This window comes from Pipistrellus hanaki (genome assembly GCF_964339955.1).
Source record: "Pipistrellus hanaki genome assembly, chromosome: 18".
Lineage (NCBI taxonomy): Eukaryota > Metazoa > Chordata > Mammalia > Chiroptera > Vespertilionidae > Pipistrellus > Pipistrellus hanaki.
In genome coordinates this window covers 4,799,778-4,825,323 of record NC_140520.1, presented here as the reverse complement: position 1 = coordinate 4,825,323, position 25,546 = coordinate 4,799,778, and the positions used below count along the sequence as shown (strand labels likewise).

Below are 25,546 nucleotides of genomic sequence, written 5' to 3'. Positions count from 1 at the left end.
ACTATAATCAGTGAACGCCAGACCGTGGCTCCGGGCCTGGCGTTCCTCTTGGTTCTCCGTCTAGTCTCATGGGACGTGGTTGTTCTCAGAGAGGCGGTCCCCTTTAAGGACTGGGAACCCCGAGGCCCTCGCCGGGAACAGGGCAGTTGGCCGGACCTGCGTCCCTGTGTACTCCTGTGTGCTTGTGTGTGCTCGTGTGTGTCAGTGTGTGCCTAAGTGTGCTTTTGTGTGTCAGTGTGTGTCAGTGTATGCATGTGTGTGCCTGTGTGTGCCTATGTGTGCTTGTGTGTGCTTGTGTGTGCCCATGTGTGCTCGTGTGTGTCAGTGTATGCCCGTGTGTGTCAGTGTATGCATGTGTGTGCTTGTGTGCTCGTGTGCTCGTGTGCTCATGTGTCAGTGTGTGCCCGTGTGTGTTCGTGTGTCAGTGTGTGCCCGTGTGTGCTCGTGTATGCCTGTGTGTGCCTGTGTATGCCTGTGTGTGCCTGTGTGTGCCTGTGTGCCCGTGTGTGCCTGTGTGTGCTCGTGTGTGCCTGTGTGTGCCTGTGTGTGCCTGTGTGTGCCTGTGTGCCCGTGTGTGCCTGTGTGTGCTCGTGTGTGCCTGTGTGTGCTCATATGTGCCTGTGTGTGCCCGTGTGTGCCCGTGTGTGCCCGTGTATGCCTGTGTGTGCTCGTGTGTGCCTGTGTGTGCCCGTGTGTGCTCATGTGTGCTCGTGTGTGCCCGTGTGTGTCCGTACACACGTGTCCTGGAAGCCTTGATTTCAGGCGCTGACTCTGTGAGCAGTGAGACCCCTGGGGCGGAAGGTGCGGCTGTGGCTGCAAACCCATGACTTCCTGCTTGGCGGGGCCTTAGGAGGAGCCCTTCGCCGTGTCCTCCTGGAGCAGCCCTGTGTGTGCGGGGAGGGGGTGCCCTGCGGCTCCCAACCGTCCTCAGGCAACTTGGGGTCCTCGCGCCACAGGGCGCAGGTGAGCTGATGGACAGGGCGAGGGAATCAGAACCGTGGCTGCGGCTCTGCGCCCTTTCCCGACGTTCCCTCCCCGACACCACAGCAGCTGCCGCTCCTGCGTCTTCTCACAGCTCAGACGGCCTGGCGGCGGGGACAGGCCTGGCCTGGCACAGGGCCTGTGAAGGGCCCCATGGTCCCCCAGCCGGGCCAGCAGCACTCCCATGGGTGCCACGCTCTTCCCTTTCCTGCCTCCAGGGGGCGCTGCTCCCCGGGCCCTGGCTTCTCCAGGGCATCCCCACTGAAGGCCTCTCTGCTGGGCTCCCTCTCCGGCTGACTGGCTACCTCGCTCCCCCCACACTCTGCCCGCACCCCCAGGGGTCAGTGTCAGCCCCTGCGGCGGCTGCAGGCTGCCCTGGAGCCGAGAGAGGGGACAGGGAGGGGGAGGGCGGAGCCGGCCCAGGAATCGTGTACGGCCTTCAAATCCCAGGCCCGCTGCCGTCTCACCTCGTCCGGGTGCACATTTCTTCTTTGTTTTTGTCTTTTTAAATATATTCTGGTTGGTTTCAAAGAGGGAGGGAGAGAGAGAGAAACATCAATGATGAGAGAATCACTGATGGGCCGCCTCCTGCACACCCCCTACTGGGGATGGACCCGCAACCCAGGCATGTGCCCTGACTGGGAATCCAACCATGACCATGACCTCCTGCTCATAGGTTGATGCTCATCCCCTGAGCCACGCCGGCCTTGACGCTTTATTAGTAAAGAGCCCATTCACCCGTGAGCGCTGTCAGTGGGCCTCCTGGGGTCGGCAGTGCGGACAGTGTTCCCTGCTCGGTGCTGCCCAGCTGATCTGCTTCCCGGGCCAGGGAAAGGGAGAAAGAGAGTGAGCACTGTCATCTCTTTCCTCCCTCCTCCCACCCCGCCATGCCCCGAGGGTCACAGCATCCCCTGCCCTCTCCCCACCCTCAGGAAACCGGACCCAGGCGGGGCGGCGGGGGCAGCGCGGTGGGCTGGGGGCCAGCAGAGCAGCTGCCGGAGGTGTCATCTTGCCGTGGGGGTGGGGAGGAACCGGCCCGGTGAGGTCTCCTCTGAGACCAGGCGGGAAACCTGAGCCTCTCTCTGTCCTTCTGATTCCCGGAGGGAGAAGATCCCGAGGGTCTGATGGGCCGGGTCAGGGTCAGCCAGGGAGCCGGGGCCGCAGCTGGCTGGCCAGGCTGCGGAACAGGAGCCGAGCTCTCAGGGGTGAGCGCCAGGCGGCATCCCCGGAGCGGAGGACAGGAGCGCAGCCCCAGCCCAGGCGGCAGCCGCCAGCCAGGCCCTGCCCCGCAGACAGGCGGGTATTGATCCCGCACGCCCCTCCCTCGCTCCACTTCGCAGCACAGCTAATGGCCCGGAAAAAACCGGCCAGCTGTTCCCCGGCTGTGACTTAACGAGCTCGGGACGATCGATGCCCCTTCCGGCCTCCCATTAGGCCTGGGGGCGGGCGGGGTGAGTGCGGCCTGTCCTGCGGGCGCCGGGCCCCAGCTGCCGTCTGCTGGCAGCCACCTGGGCTGGCATCTGTGCCAGGAGGAGGGGGCAGGCCCGGGAGGGCCCGTCTCAGCAGCGGGAGAAGGGACTCCGTGACCATGTCACGTGGGGCGGACAGGCAGGTGGGGAGCTCCGTACTCCCAGCTTGCTGCCACATCCTCTCTCTGCCTGGGGCTGTCACTCTGCCCTCGGCCTTCAGTCCCCACCCCCAGCGCCCGGCCTCCCAGGCGCCCCCGGGTCCCCGGGGGCAGGGAAGGGGCCTGGAGCGCGTTTGGCTCCAAGCCCGGCCTCCCTCTGCTATTTTTACCCTCAGTCCAGGGAGGGGGGACCGGATCCTCAGCGTGCTCACTGCAGCGGAGGAAGTGAGGGTGGAGAGAGATGGAGCGGGGACGGTGTCCGCTGGGCAGAGACCGAGGGGCAGGGAGCAGAGGCCCAGACCAGGAGACTGAGAGTTCTGAGACCAGGACCGGTGAGCAGATGAGAGACCAAAGAGCGACGCCCACTGAGAGGCAGAAAAAGCGAGACACGGGGCCATCAGGGAGGAAAGAGGAGGTGGGACGTGAGGAGGAGGACACGCCCGGTGCTGGGCGGGGTCAGGCCCCAGGTGCCCGATCAGATGCCCCTGGGAGGAAGCCGAGGTTCTGGGCACAGTGCCCAGAGGCCTGGGTGGGATTACAGGAGTCAGGGCAGGACGCTGGGTCACAGGACGGACACCAGAGCTGACTGGAGGGACGAGGACGGGGTGTGGAGTCTAGAGATGGGGAGGCCCGGCAGGGACCCTCCCCTGGGGTCCAGCCTCTCTGGGGAGAGGGAGCCGGCAGGGAGCCAGAAGCAGGAGCCAGGGCGATGTGGGGAGAAGAGGGGGTGACTGCTGGGGGCTCTGGAGGGAACAGGCCGGAGGGAGGGGTCTAGGACAGCCAGCCTGGCCCCGGGCCTCGTGGGTAGCCTGGCCCCGGGGGGACCTTCTTCCTCCAGCCTCCCAGCCACGGTCACCCACGAGCCATCCAGACGGAGCCCCTGAAGGGGTCTCTCTGGGGCCCATCCGACCCGGTCATCCTTCCGGGTCCTAAGGCCGGATTTCCTCCTGAGGGTGGTCCCCGGAGGATGGCCTGGTTTGTGGCGAGCAGAGGTGCCCACTGCTGTGTCCACCCTCCTCCCATGTCCTCCCTCCCCCGGGCCTGAAACTGTCACCCTGTCAGCACCCTGGAGAGAGGAGCCACTGGAGGTGCTGCTGACTCAGACTCCAAAGCCAGAGCCGCCGAGGGCCGGAGGGAGCGTCCTGGGCCTCGTCCCCCCTCCCGGGAGCTGGGCCCCGTGCTCTGCTCCCATAGGCGGACGCAGCCTCTGGATTCTGAGCTCAGTGCTCCCTCCTGGACGCCTGCCGGCCTGTCTCTTCCCAGCTGCCTCCTAGGAGGAGGAGGAGGAGGGGGAGGAGGAGGAGGAGGAGGAGGAGGAGGAGGAAGGGGAGGGGGAGGGGGGAAGGGGAGGGGGAGGGGGAGGGGGAGGGGGAGGGGGAGGGGGAGGGGAAGGAGAGGGAGGCAGCCACCTCCCAGCAGGAGGAGGGGTTTTCTCTGGGGAGCCTTGGCCCTCTCGCCAGGCCCTCCCGGCAGGGATGGTGTGGGGGTCAGAAGGTGAGAAGTTGGGGCCCACAGGACAGCAAGGCCCCCAGGAGGGACCAAGCTTGTGGATTTGGAAGGGGAGGCACCCCCGCCCCACCTCCCGCAGGCGGCACGTTGCAGCTCATTGGCCAACACTGCCCTCTGGTGGCTGCTGGTTGTCAGGGCCGCCTGGGGCCCTGAAATGGAGCTGTTGGTTGGCTCCGCTTCCTCACCCAGGTCCTCACCATCCGGGGACCCTGGGCTGCGCAGGGCTGATGTGCCCCCTCCAGGCCGAGCTTCCACCCACCATCCTCCAGTACGGCCCTCAGGTGCATGGGCGAGGGCTGACCATCGCCCCACCCTGCAGGGCCACTCACAGCCATGTTTCCATCCCCGAAGGGTGCTGGGTCTGGGAGTCTGACCCTTCCTGAGACCTAGGAGCCTGAGAGGTGAATGGGGGCGGGGGAGATGAGGAGGGTCCTGTTTTCAGGTGGGTCAGGAATGGAGGACAGGACTGTCTGGGAGAGAGGCCACAGGGCCCAGGTCCCCGTGCCCAGGATGCGGGACGGAGGGAGGGGAGTCAGGCTGTCCAGGGGCGCGGGGGGCTGGCCAGGCTGGGACGGGTCATTCGGAGGGGCCTGTCCCAGAGATGTGGAGCAGGGGCTTCCCCTGGAGCCAGACCAGGCGTGCTGCTGGTGCCGTGCGGGGAAAGCCAGCCCCGCTGGGCTCCAGGGCTGGAGCTGGAATGGGGCCGGAGCGGGAATGAGACGCTGGGTGGTCCAGGGTGCCATGCTCCTGCAGATCCGGCTGGGCAACTTCCTGGGACACCAGGAACCCAGAGGGGGGAATCCCAGACACCCCAATTCCCACTCCTCCCCCGGCCTCCTGCCCGCAGGACGGACGTGCGGGTCACTCTCGGGGGCCCGAGCTGGTGCTCCGGCAGCCCCGCCCCCGGAGGGCACCGCTGGGGAGCGTGAGTGTCCTTCCGTCTCCGTGCTCTTCGCCACCGGCCTCCCCTGGCCTCGGAGTCTCTCCGACGGACGCGTGTCCACAGGCACCGTCTCCGTCCCTGCGGGGGCCCGTGTGTCTGCCCCCGCGCCTGAGCCTGTGGGACAGGAGCGTGCACCCCCTCCCTCTGCAGCTCGGGGGCCCCGTCGATGCTTCCTGACGGGCAGGAGGCAGACACATCTGGGGCCTGCACCTCCCTGCTCAGAACACGGCACCGTGTGGCCCTGCCGTCTGGCCTGCCAGCCAGTCTACCTCTGTTCCCGCGTCGGCCCTCACAGAGCCTTTCTCCGTCACACGGACAGCGCGTGGTGCCCCGGTGTTCCGTGAGCCTGCCTGCCTGCCTGTCTCCACGCTTTTGCCAGGCCTGTTCCTTCCCCCCGGGCCACGCTCCTTCCGAGTCCCACTGACAGCCCCACCCTTCCCTGCAGACCGAGGACGCCTCCTCCAGGAAGCCTTCCCAGATTCCCCGGGGGTGGGGGGTGTCCACTTTTTCCTGTGAATCTCCAGAGCTCCTTTGAAGATCATAACCCACCTCGTCTCTCTTCTAGAAGAGACGCACCAAAGGGGCAGGGTTTGCATTTGTTCCATGGACGTGTCCCTCCCTCTTACCCCCGGCACAGAGCTCTGCGTAGAGGAGGTGCTCCATACACATGTCTGGGACGGAGTGGCGTGGGGCCTGCCGTGTGGGCTGCTGGGAGCTGAGGAAGGTGGGAGGGGGTGCCCGGGGAGTGTGCTCGGAGGGGACGGGGAGGGAAGTCACGGTCAGGGAGGGGAGCAGGGAGCCGGTCTCAGAGGAAGAGGAGCGCTTTGCTGAGGAGAAGGGATAGCTGGGAGGGCTGTGGGGGTGTGGGGGTGAAAGAAGGGCACTGGGTGTTGGGGGACGACAGGTCGGCTTCAGGGTCAGGTCTGAGGGACCCCAGCTGCCTGCACCCTCAGCGACAGGAGAGAAATGGGTGGGGATCCGGAGGCTTGGATTCTGGTCACATCTGCCTCCCCCTCCAGCTGGGTGGCCTTGGGCCAGTTTACCCCCCCCCCCCCCCCGGGCCCATTCATTTGTAATGTAAGCCTCTGACCTCCTCCGACCCTTTCATCTCTGCTCTGCTGACTCCGTTTTGAGGTTCAGACGTAGAGGGGTAAAGCTCCCTGGGGTGTTGAGCCCCTAGCCCCCGGCCTGAGCACCCGGAATGACCCCACCGAGGTCCCGGAGGCGACAGAGTTCAAGGCCAGGATGAGGCCCGGGGCTGAGTCAGCTGGTCTGGGCTCAGAGTGGGTGGAGGGCGCTGGCAGCGGAGACAGCACCTCAGTCTGGAGCAAGCTAAGCGCCGGTTCTCAGGCTCCGGGGAAGGGTCTCCGGGGACCCCCTCTCTCTTCGCCGTCTCTTGTCCTCTTCCTTTGCCCCGTTCCCAGACTCAGTAACCAGAGACCTGGGACTTGACCCCCGCCGACCCGCTGTGTGTCGCTGAGAAAGTCACTGAACCTCTCTGAGCCGCAGCTGTGCATGGAGCTACTGGAACGAGCTCCGAAGGCCCTTCGGAAACGCCCCCTGTGGACGTGCCCGGGCCGGGGCCCATGGCTAGCTCTCCCTGCTGCATGGGGGGGGGGGGGGAGGGGACGGCCACAGGCTTCGGGGCTCCTGGTGCCTGGAGCTGGGGTGGGCATCAGAAGGGCAGGCCGATGGGGGAAGGTTGGATGGGCGGATGGGCAGAGGGCATGGTCCCAGCAGCCCCTGCCCTCCAGGAAGGAGGGGCCCCTCACCCCTCGGCTGCAGGCCTCTCGGCGCTGCAGTCTCAAGGCCCAGGAGCTCCTGGGGATTTTCCTTGGGGTCCGGCCTCGAGCCCCCGCGGATGGATGGATGGGTGGATGGATGGGTGGGCGGGGGCGGGCGGGCCGGCTGGGGAGGGCTCCGGGTCTCAGGGCGGCCGGGCCGCACCGTGGGTGTTCCTGCCGCTCTCTGGAGCCGGTTCATCTGAGGCCCCCGGTTTCTAATCCTGTTGGGAAGCGTTTATTTTTGGGTCCCTGTAACCTAGCAATGGGCTCACATGACCAGTGGCAGCTGCAGGCTGAATATACCGTTGGATCTTGGCTCCTGGCAGGGGGTGTCGGCCAGACTGTGGGGGAAGAAAGGGAGAGAAGAGGCTCTCACCTCTGCTTTCCGCGTCTCCCCCTCATGCTCAGCCCGGCCCCCGGATGGCGGGCGGCGGGGCGGGCCCAGCGGGGAGCCTGCTCAGGGCGGGCGGGAGGGCTGGGTGTCCGTGGGGATGGGGTGGGTGCAGGGAGGGGCCGCCGTGGGCATCCTGGGGGGAGGCCGGGCAGGGGAGGAGGCGTCTGGACAGACAGTCTGGGCCGTGGAATCTCGGGGACACCCTGGTCGGGCCCGGGACCCCAGCTTTCGCCCCCCCCCCCCACTTTGCCCCCTGAGAAACGGTGGATATTAAATGTTAACGTTCCCGGGAGAGAGGACCCCTCGGGCGGCTCCGTGTGAACCGATGTGTCAGCCTCCTTCTCGGAAGCGGGCTCTGACGGAGGCCGGAGAGCGGAGGGGGGCGTGGGGGCGGGAGGGAGGGGCTGCGGGCACACGAAGGGCACTCGGTGGGTATTTACTGAACAAATGGGTGCTGGAGGATGAACTCGGTCCCCTTCAGGGTCTCATCTGAGGGGACCGGAAAGGGCGGGGGGCAGAGGGGGTGGACATAGCCCTGGGGGGAGGTGCAGGCGGGCAGGGCGGGCAGGGCTGGCCGGGAGGAGGTCTGGGGCGGAGGGAGCAGACCTCAGCGAGGGCTGCCATCGCCAGGGCGTGGGATGGGCGCCCACTCCCGGGCCGCAGGCAGCGCGGGGTGTGGGTCTCTGGGTGGTTCTCTGTCTTAGTCCTTCCCCCTCCTCCCTGGGCCAGGCTCTGAGCGGACCGGCGATGCAATGTCAGCAGCTCCCCAGGCTGAGGTCATTGGATGAGATACAGTAGGAGGGCCTCCCCAGATTGGGCCTTCCATAACTCGTGTCGCCATCGTTATTGTTAGCCTCATGGTCCTCATCCTCATCCTCATCCTCATCCTGATCCTCATCAGCTGCCTCCGGCCCGGATGGGCAGTGTTTCCTCCCCCAACCCCACTCTTGAGCCACAGAGGACCCTCTAGGGGGCCTCCTGGAGCCGCCGCCCTTCTGAAGGCTCACTGGGCGGGGCCTCGGGACCTGGCTTTGGCTGGCCAGGCTGCCTGTCCCAGCTGCTCAAGGCCTCCTTTGTATCTCAGGGTCCCCATCCCCACTAGATTAGCCGGAGAGCAAAGACCTCTGCCCATTTTACAGATAGAAAAACTAAGGCACAGATGGCCATCCACCGATAGGAGAGCGCAATCAGAACCCAGGCGTTTGTGTTTCTTGGTTTACTTTTTTTTTTTATATATATATTTTATTGATTTTGCACAGAGAGGAAGGGAGAAAGATAGAGAGCTAGAAACATCGATGAGAGAGAGAGTCATCGACCAGCTGCCTCTTGCACACCCCCTACTGGGGATATGCCCGCAACCAAGGTACATGCCCTTGACCGGAATCGAACCCGGGACCTTTCAGTCCCCAAGCCGACACTCTATCCATTGAGCCAAACCGGTCTCGGCTTCTTGGTTTACTTTTTTAAAAACATTTTTATTGATTTCAGAGAAGGGAGAGGGGGAGAAGGATAGAAACATCGATGATGAGAGAGGATCATTGATCGACTGCCCCCTCCTGGGTTCAAGCACACAACCCAGAATTGAACCATGACCTCCAGGTTCATAGGTCAGCACTCAACCATGGAGCCACGCCGGCCGGGTGGGAAGCAAGGCGTCTGAGCGGCCGGTGCTCCTCCTCTCGTCCTGTTCCAAGGAGCCTGAGTCCGCTCCGGTTCTGCTGGACCCTCGGGAGGGGCCCGCCAGTCCGGATGGTGCCGATCGGTGACAGGCTCCCCATGGCCCTGGAGGGTTTGACTGGCACCGAGATGATCGTGCCCAACTGGCAGACCAGGGGTTAAGCGTCCCTCCGCAGCCCGCCGGATTAACGGGACATTCCGATGGGGTTCCCGCACTCGGGCGTCTCCGGTTCTGGTGGAGGCTGTGCCCCCAACGGCAGCGGCCACCTCAGGCTCCACCCGGAGCCTCACACCAGCCCCCCCCCCAAGAGGCTTGGGCGCGGGGGAAGGAACAAATACTTTGGCTTCAAACAGACCTGGGTCCAAATCCTGGCTCTGGCATCTACCCGCTGTGTGATGGGAGCGGGGAAGTCTCATAACCTCAGGCACCTGAGTCGTCATTTGGAAAACAAGGCGAGGAATGGCCACCTCATGGAACCGCGTGATCATGGAACCACGTGATCATGGAACCGCGTGATCATGGAACCCAGTGATCATGGAGCCAAGTGATCATGGAACCGCGTGATCATGGAACCGGGGTGATCATGGAACCGCGTGATCATGGAACCGAGTGATCATGGAACCGAGTGATCATGGAACCCAGTGATCATGGAGCCAAGTGATCATGGAACCATGTGATCATGGAACCGAGTGATCATAGAACCCAGTGATCATGGAACCCAGTGATCATGGAACCGGTGTGATCATGGAACCGGTGTGATCATGGAACCACGTGATCATGGAACCCAGTGATCATGGAACCGTGTGATCATGGAACCGCGTGATCATGGAGCCGGCGTGATCACTGGACCGACCAGATGGCAAGGGCCTGGCGCTCCTGAGCTCTGGAAGGGCGGCTGGGCCAGAGGAGATCCCGGGGCCGGTCGGGCTGGTCAGCGGCCGCTTTGCTGTCGGCCGGGAGCCTGGGCGCCGCCTGGCCCGGGAGCGCCCTGAGGTCCGTGGTTCTCTGGCTCCTGGGTGGGTGCGGGAAGTGATACCGAGTGCCCGCCGTTTCTGTGGGAGACGGGGAGGCTCTGGGTGTCGCGGCTGAGGGCAGGGGGCTCCTGAGTCCACGAGCCCGAACTCCCGGCTCAGCTTCTGGCTCGGCCCGAGTGGCTCTGCCCAGAGAGGCTATATCCTCGCCTCCCTGGGCCTCAGACATGGCTGCCCTGGCCGGATGGCGTCCTGGGGTCAAGCCTGTGAGAGCGTTGCTGACCTTTCTCTTCACAGCTGGGGGAGCCACACCCCTCCTCTCGCCTCCAGAGGCTCCTCCCGGACCTGGGGCCCTCCGGTCCTCCAGCCCCAGAGCCCTGGGAGCCTCCTGCCAGCCTGGCTCCGCTCTCAGGGAGCGGCCGGCACTGCAGGGAGGCCCCTGGGATGGCAGATCCCCCTGCCATCGCTCCCACAGCCCCGCACGACGTAAGCATGCGTCCCGGGAAAGTGATGGTAACAGGACCAGGCCTGACCCCCCCAAGCTGCCCGCCACACAGACCCCTGCCCCCTCTACCTATGTCACAGCTCCCGCAGGAGCCAGCGGGGCCTGCCAGGCCTGAGCGGGCTCTGTGCTCTGCGCCTGCACTGACGGCTGGCTCACTCAGAACCACGCCAATCCAGGCTGCCAGGAGCCTCGGGGGGCATCCCCCCTGCGTCTCCTGGAGCAGGAAGTGCGGCCAGGAGTGGGCAGTGACTTGCCCAAGGTCACAGTGCCGGGCAGTGCTGGCGCCAGGCCTTGGACGTGACTTTTCTGATGCCAAGTCCTCTCTCGACCTCGTCCGGCCGGCCAGGGCGGTCTCCCCTGCCCCCTCCCATCACGCGCCCCACTGGGCTTTGGAGGTGCCACCGGGCAGCCCGAGAGAGGGCGCGGGGCAGGGCCTGCTCCCGGGTGGCTCTGAGGGGCCCTGAGTGGCTCTGAGGGGCCCTGAGTGGCTCTGAGGGGCCCTGAGTGGCTCTGAGGGGCCCTGAGTGGCTCTGAGGGGCTGGCTGGGCGGGAAGTGGGAGGCCATTAGGACCCAGAAGCTCTGGGAGCATCCTCCTGCCGCTGCCTCTCACGCTCACTGCAGTGGCTCGGGCAGCGGCAGCCGGAGCAGCAGCCGGAGGAGCTATCACATGGGACCCGGGCCGCTGGGCAAAGGTAGGAGTTGCCGACTAGGCCAGGAGCAGGGGCCGCGGGGCCCTCCGGGAGGGCGGCTCTGGGTCCCGGGGACCAGCCCACCCTGCCTTATGCGGGGAGGGCTCCCAGGTCCCCCGAAGGCAGCGCTGGGTGTGGGCATCTCCAGAGCCTGGCGATGGGGCTGACCTCCTGCCAACGGGAGTGCCCACATCCCGCAGGCAGAGAGGGCTCCCCATCCATCTCCTCCCGTGTCACAGAGGCGGGTCCCTCGGCATCCAGGCCGATGGCAGCCCTGCATCCTGGGTGTGGGCAGCTCTGCCCGGGAGAGGGGCTGCAGGAAGCCCCCGTGCCCAGGCGGGTGTGCTCTGCCTGAAGGCAGGCCAGGCTGGTGCCGGGCTGGTGCCGGGCTGGTGCCGGGGAGGGCAGCTCCGGTCTGGGAGGCAGGTGCATGGGAAGCCCACGGTGCCCTGTGGCCTCGGGCTGGGCACTGCCGGGCATCTTGCACCCAGGAATGAGGGTGTCTGTGACTTGACCATGTCCTTGCTCGAGGCCCGGACCTCGGCCCCCGGGGTGGGGTGAGGGCGGGGGCGGGCAGGAGCGGCGGATGAGCCCGTCTGGGAGGCAGAGTGATGGGAGCGAGGAGGGGACGGAGGCCGGCCGGCCTGCCTCCCACACCGGTGCCCGCAGCCCTCTGCTCCCGGCAGCCGGGCAGTGCCGGGCAGGTCCATGGCTCCATCTGCCAGGAGGGGGCTCCTGGGGCTTCGGAGTCAGTGTGGAGACCCTGGTGAGGCGGAGGGCGCTGTGGCCGAGAGAGATGCCCCCGGCTTTCTGGTCTCGGGCTCCATTATGCCTGCACAGCACCCACCCCAGGGCCCCGTCTCCACGTGGCAACCCTGTCTGCTTCCCTCCGTCCGGGGCCCGGGAGGGCCCTGCTGGCAGGCCCGACGCCCCTCGGCCCGGGTGGGCCTCTGCCCTCCGGCTCCCAGGGCCTCAGGGCTCCTGGGCCCGCTCCCGGGTGGAAGGGCCGGGGAGTCACGGCCCGGGGAGGAAGGGCGAGGTTGCCCCCTACCTTCCCTCTGCATTCTTCCTGGGAGACTGTCTCCCGAGAGGAGCTGCTGTCTCCCCGTTGGGGCTCTCTCTCCCCCTTCTCTGCAGCCTCCCAGTCTCTGAGGCCATTTTAGCTGTGAGCCGGGCTGTTGGAGGCTCCCAGAGACGGGCAGTGGTCCGAAGTCGGGGCTGCCTTGTGTCCAGGGGCCCAGGGCAGCCTGCCCAGCAGGAGCTCCCGGCGACCACACGGCGGGCTGAGCCTTCTGGGAGGAGGTGCTGGCGGCAGGGACTCAAGTGATGGACTTGAGTTTGATTCACAAGCCTGTCCGGAGTGCCCGGGGCCACGGTGTGCTGGACGTGGGAGGGGGCGAGGCTGGTGGAGTTGGCCATCTCCGTGCAGAGGGATTGGGCCCCATCTGGTCCTCTTCCCTGCAGTCAGAGAAAAGGTGGTGGGGGGTGTTTTTGTTTTTTTTTAATTTTTTTAATCCTCACCCGAGGGTATGTTCTTATTGATGTTAGAGAGGAAGGGAGAGGGAGAGAGATGGAGAAACGGATGTGAGAGAGAAACATTGGCCAGTTGCCTCCCGTACATGCCCCGAACCGAAGACCTGGGTACATGCCCTGACCTGGAATCGAACCTGCGGCCCTCCACTTACAGGGCAATGCTCCAACCCGCTGAGCCACCGGCCGGGGCCCAGGTGATGGTGTTGTAACACTGAGCAGCCACCAGGCCCTCGGTGGCCCAGGAGCTCACAGAGTCATCAAAAGTTATCACAGCCAAAACTGGTTTGGCTCAGCGGTAGAGAGTCAGTCTGCCGACTGAAAGGTCCCAGGTTCGATTCCGGTCAAGGGCATGTACATTGGTTGCGGGCACATCCCCAATAGGGGTTGTGCAGGGGGCAGCTGGTCGATGTTTCTCTCTCATCGACGTTTCTAGCTCTCTATCTCTCTCCCTTCCTCTCTGTAAAAAATAAATAAATAAATAAATATATATATATATATATATATATATATATATATATATATATATATATAAATTTTTTAAAAAAAGTTATCACATAGGGAGATCTTGGAGATCGGCTAGTGCAGTGGTGGGCAAACTCCTTAGTCCACAGAGCCAAATATCAACAGGACAACGATTGAAATTTCTTTTGAGAGCCACATTTTTTAAACTTAAACTTCTCCTAACGCCACTTCAAAATAGACTCGCCCAGCCTATGGTATTTTGTGGAAGAGCCACACTCAAAGGGCCAAAGAGCCACATGTGGCTCTCGAGCGCAGTTTGCCGACAACAGGGCTGGTCCAGTCCTCCCTTTTCACAGACGAGGAACCTGGGCCACGTGTGACGTGTCCACAGAAAGCCCCTCCGCCTTGCATGTCCACCGTCCGCCTCTCAGGTGCACACCTCAGCCCACTAGACGGAGGGATCTGGGCTGTAGGAATGGCGTCTGGGATGAGAACAAGGAAAATTACGCCGGGCAGCTATTTTAATTGTGTGCAAACTCAGCACGGCTGAGGAGCACGGGGCACAGGGCTGAGGAGCACGGGGCACAGGGCTGAGGAGCACGGGGCACAGGGCTGAGGAGCACGGGGAACAGGGCTGAGGAGCACGGGGAACAGAGCTGAGGAGCACGGGGCACAGGGCTGAGGAGCACGGGGCACAGGGCTGAGGAGCACGGGGCACAGAGCTGAGGAGCACGGGGCACAGGGCTGAGGAGCACGGGGAACAGGGCTGAGGAGCACGGGGAACAGGGCTGAGGAGCACGGGAACAGGGCTGAGCTGCCATTTGCGCAGGAGGCAGCAGAGACGCTGAGACCCCAGACTTCCTCTCCCAGTTTCTTCTCTGCTTCACGCTCCCCGACCTTCTCTACCTAAGTCATCTACCCACTCTCCACCTACCCCCTTACCCAGACGCCTGCTCTCCCCCTCCCCCCCAGTTCCGTGATGTGGTAACAGTCCCGGAACAAGAGGGCTTTGGGCCTGGGCTCCTCGGGGGTCACCTCAGTGACCAGAGAGCTGGGGCCCTGGGTTGGGAGGTGAGAGACAGCTCCCCTCCCGCCTGCAGGGCACAGTGGCCCAGTGGGTGGGGAGGACAGCTCCCTAGTGCCTTCTGCCCTTCCAGCTTTGGGGTAGAGGAAGCTCAAAGAGCTGAACCCCAAGCTTCCTTTTTTTATTGTTTTTTTTTAATGTATTGATTTTAGAGAAGAAGAAAGGGCAGGGTGAGAGAGAGAGAGGAGAGAGAGAGAGAGGTTGCTGCTCCACGATCTCTGCCTTCTCTGGTTGACTCTTGCATGTGCCCTGACGGGAGATCAAACCTGCAGCCTGGGCATAGTGGGACGATGCTCCAACCGGCTGAGCTCCCGGCCAGGGCCTGCCTGTTTCCTCTCACCCCCAACCCCGCCCCCCAAAGCACCAGCCCTTTGTCCTGGGGACGGTGTTGGAGCCGCCTGTCCGCTTTCAGGGCGCTCCGTCCAGCCTAGCCCCAGCGCAGGGAGGGACGTGCTCGGAGACGGCTCACGCTCGGCTGCTCCTCCCTGAACGCCGAGACGCCCGGACCGCTGAGGAGGCGCCACTGGGCCCGGCGTGGCAGCCGCCCTCGCCACGCACTCGCCGTGTGACCTTCGGTAAGTGCCCTCTCCGGGCCTCAATGTCATCGGCTGCAAAGCGGACGTCGGTGCTCCCTCCCGGGCAGGGCTGCCTGCGGGTCACTCCGCGGAGAGCTCAGCCCGAGGCCCGGCTGGCGGGACGCCTCCCGGAAGGTCCCTGCCCCTCACCGGTCTTCTCATTGCCGGGCCTCAGGGTGCTCCGGGCACGGCTGCGTGGTTCCCTGCGCTTCCAGATGCCTTGATGAGGAAGCTGGCGTTGGGCAGAGTCGCTGCGTTGGCAATTCCCAGCCCTCGTGTTCTTCCTGCCCCCGCCTGCGCCTGCGGCCGTGAGGAGACCAGACCCCGGGAGACGTACATGGACAGCCTCAAACCCGGGGCGCTGTCCCGGAGCTCGGCGGGAGCCTGGGCGAGGGCAGCGGATTCAGACGCTCTGGACGGGGTGTCCTGGACGGGGGAGAAGGGCCTGGACCACAGAGGAGAGGACGTGGTGAAGAAGGAGCCGGAGGCCAGTCGGCGGGCGGAGTGTTGAGTGGGCCAGGCACCCCCATCCCTCTCGTCTGTCTCCTCCCAGGTCATGGTCACCGCAGCAGACCCTGAGCTACCCCTGGGCAGAGACATGAGCTCCTGAGCCCGTTCCTGGCCGGGGGCTCCGTGCAGCCGCCCCGCCTCCCCCCGAGGCTGGCCCCCGGAGCGGGTCCGAGAGACGCCCGCAGGAGGTGCCCGCTCCCGCCACCCCCGCACCCGGCGCCATCCCAGGGTCACCGGACTAGGATGGGGGATGGGCCTGTGACAGGAGGCGGCCCGGGCGTCCTCTTCCGGCCCCATGGAGTCCTCGCCCGTCCCCCAGCCATCAGGGAACTCTTCCGCCCCGGGGAGGGCCCCCCAAACCCCGGGCCCCTCGACGGCCAGCGGGGCCCCCGAGGCGGGGCTGCGGGACGTGGCCTCGGAGTCCGTGGCCCTCTTCTTCATGCTCCTGCTGGACCTGACCGCCGTGGCCGGCAACGCCGCCGTGATGGCCGTCATCGCCAAGACGCCCGCCCTCCGCAAGTTCGTCTTCGTCTTCCACCTCTGCCTGGTGGACCTGCTGGCCGCCCTGACCCTCATGCCCCTGGCCATGCTCTCCAGCTCCGCCCTCTTTGACCACGACCTGTTCGGGGAGGTGGCCTGCCGCCTCTACGTGTTCCTGAGCGTGTGCTTCGTCAGCCTGGCCATCCTGTCCGTGTCGGCCATCAACGTGGAGCGCTACTACTACGTGGTCCACCCCATGCGCTACGAGGTGCGCATGACGCTGGGGCTGGTGGCCTCCGTGCTGGTGGGCGTGTGGGTGAAGGCCTTGGCCATGGCCGCCGTGCCCGTGCTGGGCAGGGCCTCGCGGGAGGAGGGGGTGCCCGGCCTGCCCCCCGGCTGCTCCCTGCAGTGGAGCCGCAGCGCCTACTGCCAGCTGTTCGTGGTGGTGTTCGCCGTCCTGTACTTCCTGCTGCCGCTGCTGCTCATCCTGGTGGTGTACTGCAGCATGTTCCGCGTGGCCCGCGTGGCCGCCCTGCAGCGCGGGCCGCTGCCCACGTGGATGGAGACGCCGCGCCAGCGCTCCGAGTCACTCAGCAGCCGCTCCACCATGGTCACCAGCTCGGGGGCGCACCAGACCACCCCGCACCGGACGTTCGGGGGCGGCAAGGCAGCCGTGGTCCTGCTGGCCGTCGGGGGCCAGTTCCTGCTGTGCTGGCTGCCCTACTTCTCCTTCCACCTCTACGCGGCCCTGAGCGCCCAGCCCGCGTCCGCGCGGCAGGTGGAGAACGTGGTCACGTGGATCGGCTACTTCTGCTTCACGTCCAACCCCTTCTTCTACGGCTGCCTCAACCGGCAGATCCGCGGCGAGCTCAGCAAGCAGTTCGTCTGCTTCTTCAAGCAGGCCCCCGAGGAGGAGCTGCGGCTGCCCAGCCGGGAGGGCTCCATCGAGGAGAACTTCCTGCAGTTCCTGCAGGGCACCGGCTGCGCCACCGAGTCCTGGGGCGCCCGGCCCCTCCCCAGCCCCAAGCAGGAGGCCGCGGCGGCGGCGGCCGTGGACTTTCGGATCCCGGGCCAGATAGCCGAGGAGACCTCCGAGTTCCTGGAGCAGCAGCTCACCAGCGACATCATCATGTCCGACAGCTACCTCCGTCCGGCCCCCTCGCCTCGGCCCGCATCCTGACGGGCAGCAGGCTGGACATCGCGGAGGGAGGGGGGCCCTGGCCGGCCAGGACCGCAAGGAGCAGCGCCCGGTGGCTCCCCTCTCCCCGGCCAGCGGGGCCTGTGGGGCCTCTGCACGCGGCCTCTGCTTAGCCTTTTCGGGGTCGGGAACGGAGCCAGCAGGATGGACGGGTGGCAAACGCCTCGGACACGGCTGTGATCCTTGACTACTGGGGGAGGGAACCCGGTGAGATGGTGACGGGAGTCAAGGGTCACGAAGGTGAGAAGAGGGATGTCTTTCCACTAGTGAACTTGCGCTCGTAAGGGTAGGAGCTGGAGGAGGCAGGGCGGCAGGCCGGGTGTGGAGTCGTCCTGGGGACCCTTTCAGGATGTTTCTCGATGTTTCAGGGTAATTTGTCCGGGGCAGTAACTGCCTCCAAGCAAGGTAAGAAAATGACCCACCTGGTCCCCTCTCCTGGCCAGGCTTAAAAAGCACCATTCCAGCCACGTGTTTCCGTGTGAGTTTAGGTTTAGGCCTGTGGTTTCCTTAAAGGCAGAGGATCAGAGGGGCGCGGTCCTTTCCCCGAGTTCGGCCAGAAGCCAAGGGAAAAGGCAGGCGGGGGGCTGCTCCCTCCTGCCCTGTGTCCTGGGAGCAGCCCCTCTGTTCCATGGCTCTGTCTCTCTCCCGCACACGGGGCACCAAGCTGGGGGTTCGTCTCCACAGAGGCAGGAGTAGGACAGGATAGCTCTTCCTCCTTGTCTTTTAAGACAAAGAAGTGGAAGGACGGGGGGTTGGATGGCTGTAGGATTTGAATTGTTAGGGCGGTTGGGCACAGAGAAGCTAGGTGACCGTCGTTACCAATAACACCATACATCTTTTCTTTCCCCTCCCCTAGGACTGGCCTCCCTGATCTCTCTCCTCATGGCCGTGACCCACCTCCAGCCCCGGGACCATCGGGTACAGAGACTAAGGTTGGGAATGGGTTGGTTGGGTGGAGTTTCCATGGTCCATTTAAATGCCTCCCTGCTCCCATTTCATCGCTCTCAAAATTAGCTTCAGTGACTAAGACTTCCATCTCTCTCCGGTCGGCAGCCCCGGGCTGGAGAGAGGGCACGGGAGGGGGGCTCCGCTGCTCACTGGTTGCGACCGTAGGAACTGTGTTGGCCGGCATCGGTGGTGGTGTTCTCAAGGGAGGGGGCATCATTGCAGACCACCTGGGACGTCCACCCACTTCCCTCGGCTGAATCAGGTGACCGTGCAGGGTGGAGGCAGGACCAAGGGGGCGGCGTGGTCTGTGTTTGAACAGATTCCTGGCTCACTGAGCACCCAAGGGGATGACCGCCTGGTGGGAGTGGGATAGTTTCCCCTTTGAACAGCCAATAAATACTTTTTATTACAAAAGTTATACTGATATCAACGTCGACACCTTCCGTTCAAATGCAGTGCATCATAGCTGAATATCCATACACAGGATGTGACGTCACTGTCTCCAAGGAGTTCACAGTCTAATTTGTCCAAGCACCTTGTGTTTTCACAGACCGTTTACATCTGGTAAAGCTTTACAGAGTTCTGGGGAAAATATCCTGGAGAATATATAGCAACATGGTTCTAACTTCTGAGAGTTCAGTCCGTGGCCGCAAGATACGTACCACGGAGGTCTCCTGCCGATTATGGAAAGTGTGTGGGTTGTAAATGAGAACTTAGTTGAGAGGGAAAAAAAATATAATTTATTAAATGAAAATGGGCAAACAGCTTTCTCTCTTTAGATCTAGGAAAATTTCCGGGTTTTTGTCTTCCTAGTCTAGCGCCTATTACATTGAAGAAATCTCTTAGATCCTGTATACACCCAGGAGTCTTTTGTGATTGCAAAACATATTCTCCTCTCTCTTCCCTTTTAAGATAAACTCCTAAAGGATTCTCGTTCCTAGGTGAGGGAAAACCTCTTCCAACATCACTGATCTGCGAGTAAGCCCTAACTCTGCCAGCAGGTGGCAGTGTGAGCCAGTGGAAATAGGAAAGGTGCCTGTGGGGGGGGGGGGGAGGAATGCAGAGCAGAAGAGGGGGCATTAAACATTGTCTGGGAGCCATTTTGTTAATTTCTTTTGCCTTTTTCTTTCACTTTGCCCAGCAATCCTTCCTCCCCATACATCAAAGGGGAAAAATTTAAGTGCAAGGATAACTCTAACTCAGGCTGAAATTTCCTGGCACCTGTGATCTCACCGGCGTTTATTACAGACTTAGACATACGGCGGTTCCTTTGCCTTTTATTCCCCTCCCTCCCCCTGAGTGAATGATGAAGGAAATAAACATTTCCCTTCTCTTGTGCTAAGAACTTTCCCAACAGTTTCTGCCATGACCACCTTCCAGGAGTTTTCTAGTCGCCCGGTCGAGTTCGATATGTAATCCTTAGCTGTGGAAGTTGTTCCTGGAAACATTTTGGCCCCTAATCTCCTGAGACAAGCATCCTGTCAGGGGCTTTTCCCCGCGCCCTGGTGGTGTTGGGGTAACTCTCAATCCTAGATGGAGACCCGCTGTTGTCAGGTCTCCCCGGGTAACCCCTTACAGGGGCGTGATAGGAAAGGGGTGGCTATGGGAGTCACACAGACCTCCTCACGGTGTGAACCTGGGAAAGATGCTTAACTTCTCTGCGCCTGTTTCCTCGTCTGCAAAAGTGGGGATAACAGTACCCACCTCGCAGGGCTGTGGTGAGGATTAAAGGAGATGATGTGTGGAAGCACCTCGCCATACCTGGCAAATAGGTGCTCAATCAATACTGGGTTTTCTCCCCTTTCCTCTTGCCCCTTTCCCCCCGTTAGTATTGGTTATGGGAAAACATGTTCCTTTTATTCTAACAGTCATTAGGGGATGAATAGGAGTCTTGTCAAACTTCAAAAAAAAAAAACTGGTATGAAGTTCCGGGGGCGGAGGCTGTTGAAGGTGGCTCTCGTGGAACCTTTATTAGGGTATATTAGGGACATAATTATAAATCACAGGAACAAGAGTTCCCCTCCCTGGACTGTTTGGGGGAGAGTACGGGTGGGCTATTGGGAGAAAAGGTAATGTAGGGGCCCCTTCCCGGCAGTACCCGGGATTATGAGTGGAACAGGCTGTCAGTCTGGGACTTTCTTGGGGGATTTATTACTTCTCAAGTGCTGCTAGCACAGAAAGGCCAGCTTCACTAGAACTTCCCTTTTTGTGTGGCACCGCAACAGGAAATTTTAGGAGATTCACAGGGCGCACTGGTTTGTGTCGGGGTGTGGGGCTGAGGTTGACGAGTCCTGGTAGAAGTCCTTTGGCAGAACGAGCTGCTGAGCGGGGCGGCTGGCTTATCCTGGGAAAGGCAGCGTGGAAAGGCCATGGAGGAATTTACCTGACTTTTCAGGGGGAGTCTGCTAGCGATTTCAAGGAGCCCTTTGCCAGCAACGCAGGAGCTGGACAAGTCTCGGACCCACACACATTTGCACAAGGTCCAGCGAGCAGGGGGCGGGGGAACAGAGGCGGTAGGAAGGGGTCGCTCCAGCCCCGGGCACGGTCGGTCTTGCAGATCTCGGCTGTGGAGCGTGGCCAGGCCCCGGCTCTGATCTGCTCCCATCCCATGGATCTGGATGAGGAGGCCCGGGTGGAGAACGTGTCCTACCTACACCTGGCCAAGGGCCCCGGGCTTGGCCAGTGAGAAACTCCCAGCAGCCACTCCCAGGCGGGTTGTGAGTTCTTAACAGGAATCCCCGCCCTCCTCCCCGCCAACCCTCACCCAAAGCGGGGTGTGCCCTGGGGAAGGCGCCAGGAACCGAAGCCAGCCCCTGTTTCTTTGCATTTATTTAAATACGACAGCCGAAAACACGCAAAGGGATGAAGGCGAGTTCCACGGGACCTGGACCGCCCCGCAGACCCACCGCCGGGATCCGCCCCGCCCCGCCCCTCACCTGCCCGTACTTCCGCTTCCGGTTGCATCGCCAGTTCCCCCAGCTGGAACGGCACTAGCCGTACGGCCGCGGGGCGTTTCCGGAAGTGTCGTAAACACCGGATATCCTGTTTCTCCGAGCGCTCAGGGAGCTGACCGAGAGGCCTCCGCCCAGCAGCAGACGCCGTCTCGGCCGGCCGATCCGCAGTGTCCGCGGTGCGTGAGCGAGCCGGGCCCGGTCCCCTCTCCCGCCGCCGCCATGGGCTGCACGCTGAGCGCCGAGGACAAGGCGGCGGTGGAGCGGAGCAAGATGATCGACCGCAACCTGCGGGAGGACGGGGAGAAGGCGGCCAAAGAAGTGAAGCTGCTGCTGCTCGGTGAGGGCCTGTGGGCGGGGCCGGCGGGGCGCTCGGGGAGGCCCGGGCTCTCGGGGGCCGCGAGGGGCGTCCGGCCGGGCTGGCGGGGGGACCGGAGCGGGCGGAGGGCGTGGCGGGCGGGGTTCGGGCGTGGGGGCCGCGGCTGAGTCTCCGCGGGGCGGGATGCGGGAGCGGGCTCTCCGGTGGAGGGACCTGGGGAGAGGGTGTGCCTCCGGGGGACTCAGGGAAGAGCGCGGGGAGCGCGGGGAGGAGGACTGTCTGTGTTGGGTGTATAGGAAAGGCGCCCCAAGGAAGGGAAGGGGATCGGGGACGGTTTTCCGAGGGGAGTGGGAGTGAGTGGTGGGGAGCCCGGAGGACGGGGGAGAGGTTGGGGCTTGTGTGATGGCCTGAGAGTTCGGAGCGAGGTGATAACTTTATGGCCGGGCCGAGCCGGACGGCTCGAGCGGTGAATGTACATAGAGGGGCCGGGCCAGAGGGGCCCCGAGAGGCCCGGCGGGTGCTGGATGGAGAAGGGGGCATGGTGAACAGGGGGGAAGGAGGGAGGACCCTGGCTTCCCCGTCACACGAAGGTGTGTGTGTGGTCGAGCTAAAAAGTGACAAGTTCTCGGGGATAAAGGAAAAGAGTTGGGTTGCAGAGGCTGTGTCTGTTTTTCCACCTTTTCTATCCTTTTTACCCTCTTAAGGCTTTACCATCCCTTCCCTTGGTTTTGTAAAGGGGATATAGTGTGAGCTGAGGAGAGTTAGGGACCGTCTTGCGTGAGGTTTGTGTCCAAAGACGTAGTGGACAGTCCGGTCCGCACTGGCAAGTTGGTAGGGATGATGTGCAGTGGGAATGGAGTTACCTTAGGATACATTAAGGAGCCAGACATATTTACTGTAAAGACTGGGACAGGCTTCTGGTGAGCAGGTTCCGTTCTCTTCTCTCCTCTTCTCTTCTCTCTTTCCTTTCCTGGTTCCTTCAAACTAAGAGCATTGACCTCAGAAATTGTTGTTTATTTTACCCCACATTCGTTTTAAGTGGCTTTTAGGTACAATCAGATGCATTTTACTCAGCGTGATTCGTTTTAAAAGTGAGAAAAAGGCTTCTAGAGGCTCAGCAAACCGGATAAACAAATCAAGCCAGTTGTTTCATTGGAAGTATTTTCCAGGGATCTGTCGGAGAAGTAGCAGTCATGGTTTCTGTAAGGAATAGGACTTTATTTTTTAAAACAATTGATTTTTGAGAAAAAGAAGTTGCTTTGAGAGAGGTGCTCCAGCATCACCTACTTTGTACCCCAGGGTGTGCTGGGTGCCTGTTACTCCTCCTGTTAACCTGTTTGGTGGTTTGTAGATGGCAGAAGCCCTGGTGACAGCTTTCTGGACGAAGGGGGCGAGTTACAAGTTAGAGCTTGAGATTCCAGATGGAACCCCTGATCTTTCAGAAAGTGTGGATTCACACTGTAGTTCTCCACCGCCTCGCTCTGTGAAGCAAGCACCATTGTGAATGAGCATGGCCCCTGGCCCCTGCTCTTTAAATACTATTAATATCGGGCAGACATTGCTCTGTGGGGCTGATTTTCAGGTGTTTGAAAGAAATCACAACACTCAGGGCATTAGCATCGTCTGTATTGATCAGCTGGTTGTAAAAGTAAAGGTGTCTCTCATCTGTGAGTGTTTTGGTTTAGATTGCCCATCAGAGATCCCTAAGGGCATTGGCCTGTTTGTAATACAGCTGCAAACTGGGAGGCTTTCTTCCAAGTGGCAGGATTTGGCAGGCGGAACTTGTCCACATGTCTACAGAAATCTTTATTCCGGACTTTTCAATAGTGCATTTAATTAAAAACAAATGAAACATAGGATGACTTAGGAAACCTCAAAAGCTGTAAGTAAAAATCGAAGTGCTAAAGCATTTGCTTTTAATTTTTATCAATTGCATTGTTTCAAGTAAGATTTTTTTTTTTTTTAATATTCTTGAGCAAGTTGAATCAACCACTTCAAGTAAGTTATGGATACTACAGATGCTCTTACTGGCACGATATCATAACGCACATATGAAATGCAAGTTTTCTCCCTTGCTATTTCTACCGTATACAAAGAATGTTCTTTTGGCTGTAGAATACCCCCTGGGTGTGCATGGAAGTCGTTTTTCTTCATCACTGTGACGCTGTCAGGTGTGGTCCAAGTTGCGCTCTATTTACTTGCCCTTGTCGCTCTGGCACATAATAGGTGTTCATTAAATATTACTGTGTTTTCTTCCTGGCAGGGATGTAGTTCAGCACAGTGATTAACAACATGGGCTCTACAGTCACACTGTTTCCCATTCTAATTCTCATTCACCTTGGGAAAGTTATTTACACAATTCTCTCTCAGCTTCCTCATCTTTTAAAATGGAGAAAATAGAGGTATTTCATAGTATTGCTGTGAGGATTAAATATGGTAATATTGTGAAGTAGAACTCAGCTTGGTACACCGTATTAGCTCAGTGAATAATAGTTATTTTTGTTATTAAATCGAAATGAATGTTACAGATTACAGGTATTATGGAATTCAGATTAAGAAACTAGTGTGGGGTGAATTAGTTAAGGAACACTTCCATGTTATAATTGTTTTGTTACGTTTTATTTGAATTTCCTTTAGGTCTCTTATTGGAAGGATCTTGATATGTCAGATAAGTGTTTAATCATAATCTCCTACAGAAAGGCAAAATTACATTTTGCAAAGCTTTCCAATCAGAGTGCAGTGCATAGGGTGGCATACAGGTGTGCTGCTTGCAGACTTTTAAAATAGTTTTGAAATTTTAAATCATTTTGTAATTTTTCATTACAACAGTTGAAATGATCATTTTGGTATGGTTTCCTCTGTAAAATTTATGAATTTGGCATTGAAAATATTTCCTTTGGAAGACATACTAATTAGTATTTAATATCATCTGTTTGATTTTTCATGTCATAATTTTATGATATATGAAAGACATATCTAGCTTACCTCAATATTATCATTTTCAGTGTGTGCCATGATGTGGCAAAGTTGGGACGCACTGGTGTAATGGCCAAGATCACTGCTTTTGAAGTCAAATAAAACCAAACTCAGTTCCACCTCCATTTATTAACTGTGAGACCCAGAGCATGTAACAACCATATGAGTTTTAATTTTCACACATACAAAGTGGGAATGATGATGCCTGTTTGATAATGTGAAATGAGATGATGCGTGCAAAATGCTCAGCAAACAAATATTCAATAAATGGTGACCTCTGTTATTACAGTGTTTGTGAAGCTTATCATTTTAGCTACTTTTTTCAAAGGTGTTTCAGGCAGGTATCTAATTATTTTTCAAATATTAATATACTCTTTTTAAAGATCTTCAAGGAAGTTTAATAAATATCAATCCTTTATGGTGAAGAAATTAAATATTGTCACTTAGATTTGTAAGTTCTTGCGTGATCTACTCCTGTGCCACCACCAGATTCTTGTTTCTTGTAGTTCCTCTTAGCAGGTCTTGCACAAACATTGTACAAAATGAGGGTGATGCTTTGTTCTTTAGGATTCTGCCAGTGGTGGCGGGGCAGAAATTAAGTAACGTGCAGATAGTTGGAGTCGTCTAATTCACTTAAGCCTTGTGTTATACAATCAATGATTCACATTTAAATATCTGGGTATCACTGGCTGAATCTGCTCATTGAAATTAGTCAGTCCTTTGATAAGTACCATATGCATTATGTCCTCACAGGATGATATCCTTTGCAATGTTTGCCATTTTTTGGCATAAGATTCATAGACAGTTGTTAAGTTTCTTGTGAGGATGCATCTCGTTTCTGAGGGGGGGGGGGGAACTGGCATAAAAAGTAGAAATTCACATTATAAAAATAGGTTTTTTTTTTTATAAGCACTCACTGTTCTTTGTGTCTTTTATTTAAATGCACTCCTCGTTCTGCAGTCTGACAATGGGGTCCTTTTTAGGAATTATAATATTGTAATCTTCCCTGAATAGGCTGATTCTGTGGGGATGACAGAGAGTAGGGTGCTTAGTACTCACTAGAATTTATAGGGTATGTAACCTTTTAACCAGGGCTACATCTGTGTTGTTTTAAAATAATCTTAGCCTATTAAACTTCCTTGCAGTATTACCAAAAGGTCTCTTAGTTCTGAGGCTGTTGTCTCTGACCGTGGTTCCTCTTTTGGAGCAGCCCGAGACCTGTGTCCCTTACCCAGTTCCTCCCGTGGCGCTCAGCCTCTCCCCAGCTGCTGGGAAAGGAGAAGGGAGTGGATGGGTCTTGCAGGTACTTCCTCTTTTCCTTTCTGGTTTCTTCCATGGCATGCTTTAACAAACTGACTGGGCGGGGGGAGGGGAGTAATACCCCCTTAGGCTTCGGAAGATCCATGGCTTTTTATAAATTGCTAGCAA

At 59.9% G+C, this 25,546-nt stretch overlaps 2 protein-coding genes across 3 annotated transcripts in view; both read left to right on the top strand.

The window, feature by feature from the left end:
- Positions 1-11,016: 11,016 nt before the first annotated feature.
- GPR61 (G protein-coupled receptor 61) lies at positions 11,017-18,819 on the top strand. 2 transcript variants are annotated; one of them, XM_084866244.1, is made up of 4 exons: positions 11,017-11,085; positions 14,574-14,736; positions 14,952-17,164; positions 17,781-18,819. In XM_084866244.1, the coding sequence occupies exon 3, from the start codon at positions 15,542-15,544 to the stop codon at positions 16,904-16,906; it is 1,365 nt and encodes a 454-aa protein (XP_084722370.1). In that variant the 5' UTR covers positions 11,017-11,085; positions 14,574-14,736; positions 14,952-15,541; the 3' UTR covers positions 16,907-17,164; positions 17,781-18,819. The 2 variants fall into 2 exon arrangements, with proteins under 2 accessions (XP_084722370.1, XP_084722371.1); XM_084866245.1 differs by having other exon boundaries at positions 14,912-17,164.
- A 2,030-nt stretch (positions 18,820-20,849) lies between these two features.
- Positions 20,850-25,546, top strand: part of GNAI3 (G protein subunit alpha i3) — a 32,915-nt gene continuing 28,218 nt past the window's right edge. The window contains exon 1 of the mRNA XM_084866271.1: positions 20,850-21,163. Coding sequence (XP_084722397.1) covers positions 21,046-21,163 — 118 coding nt within the window. The 5' untranslated portion in view covers positions 20,850-21,045. The remainder of the gene's footprint in view (positions 21,164-25,546) is intronic.

Excerpts from the sequence above, each read along its gene's own strand:
- GPR61 (XM_084866244.1), top strand. The coding sequence starts at position 15,542 with ATGGAGTCCTCGCCCGTCCCCCAGCCATCAGGGAACTCTTCCGCCCCG.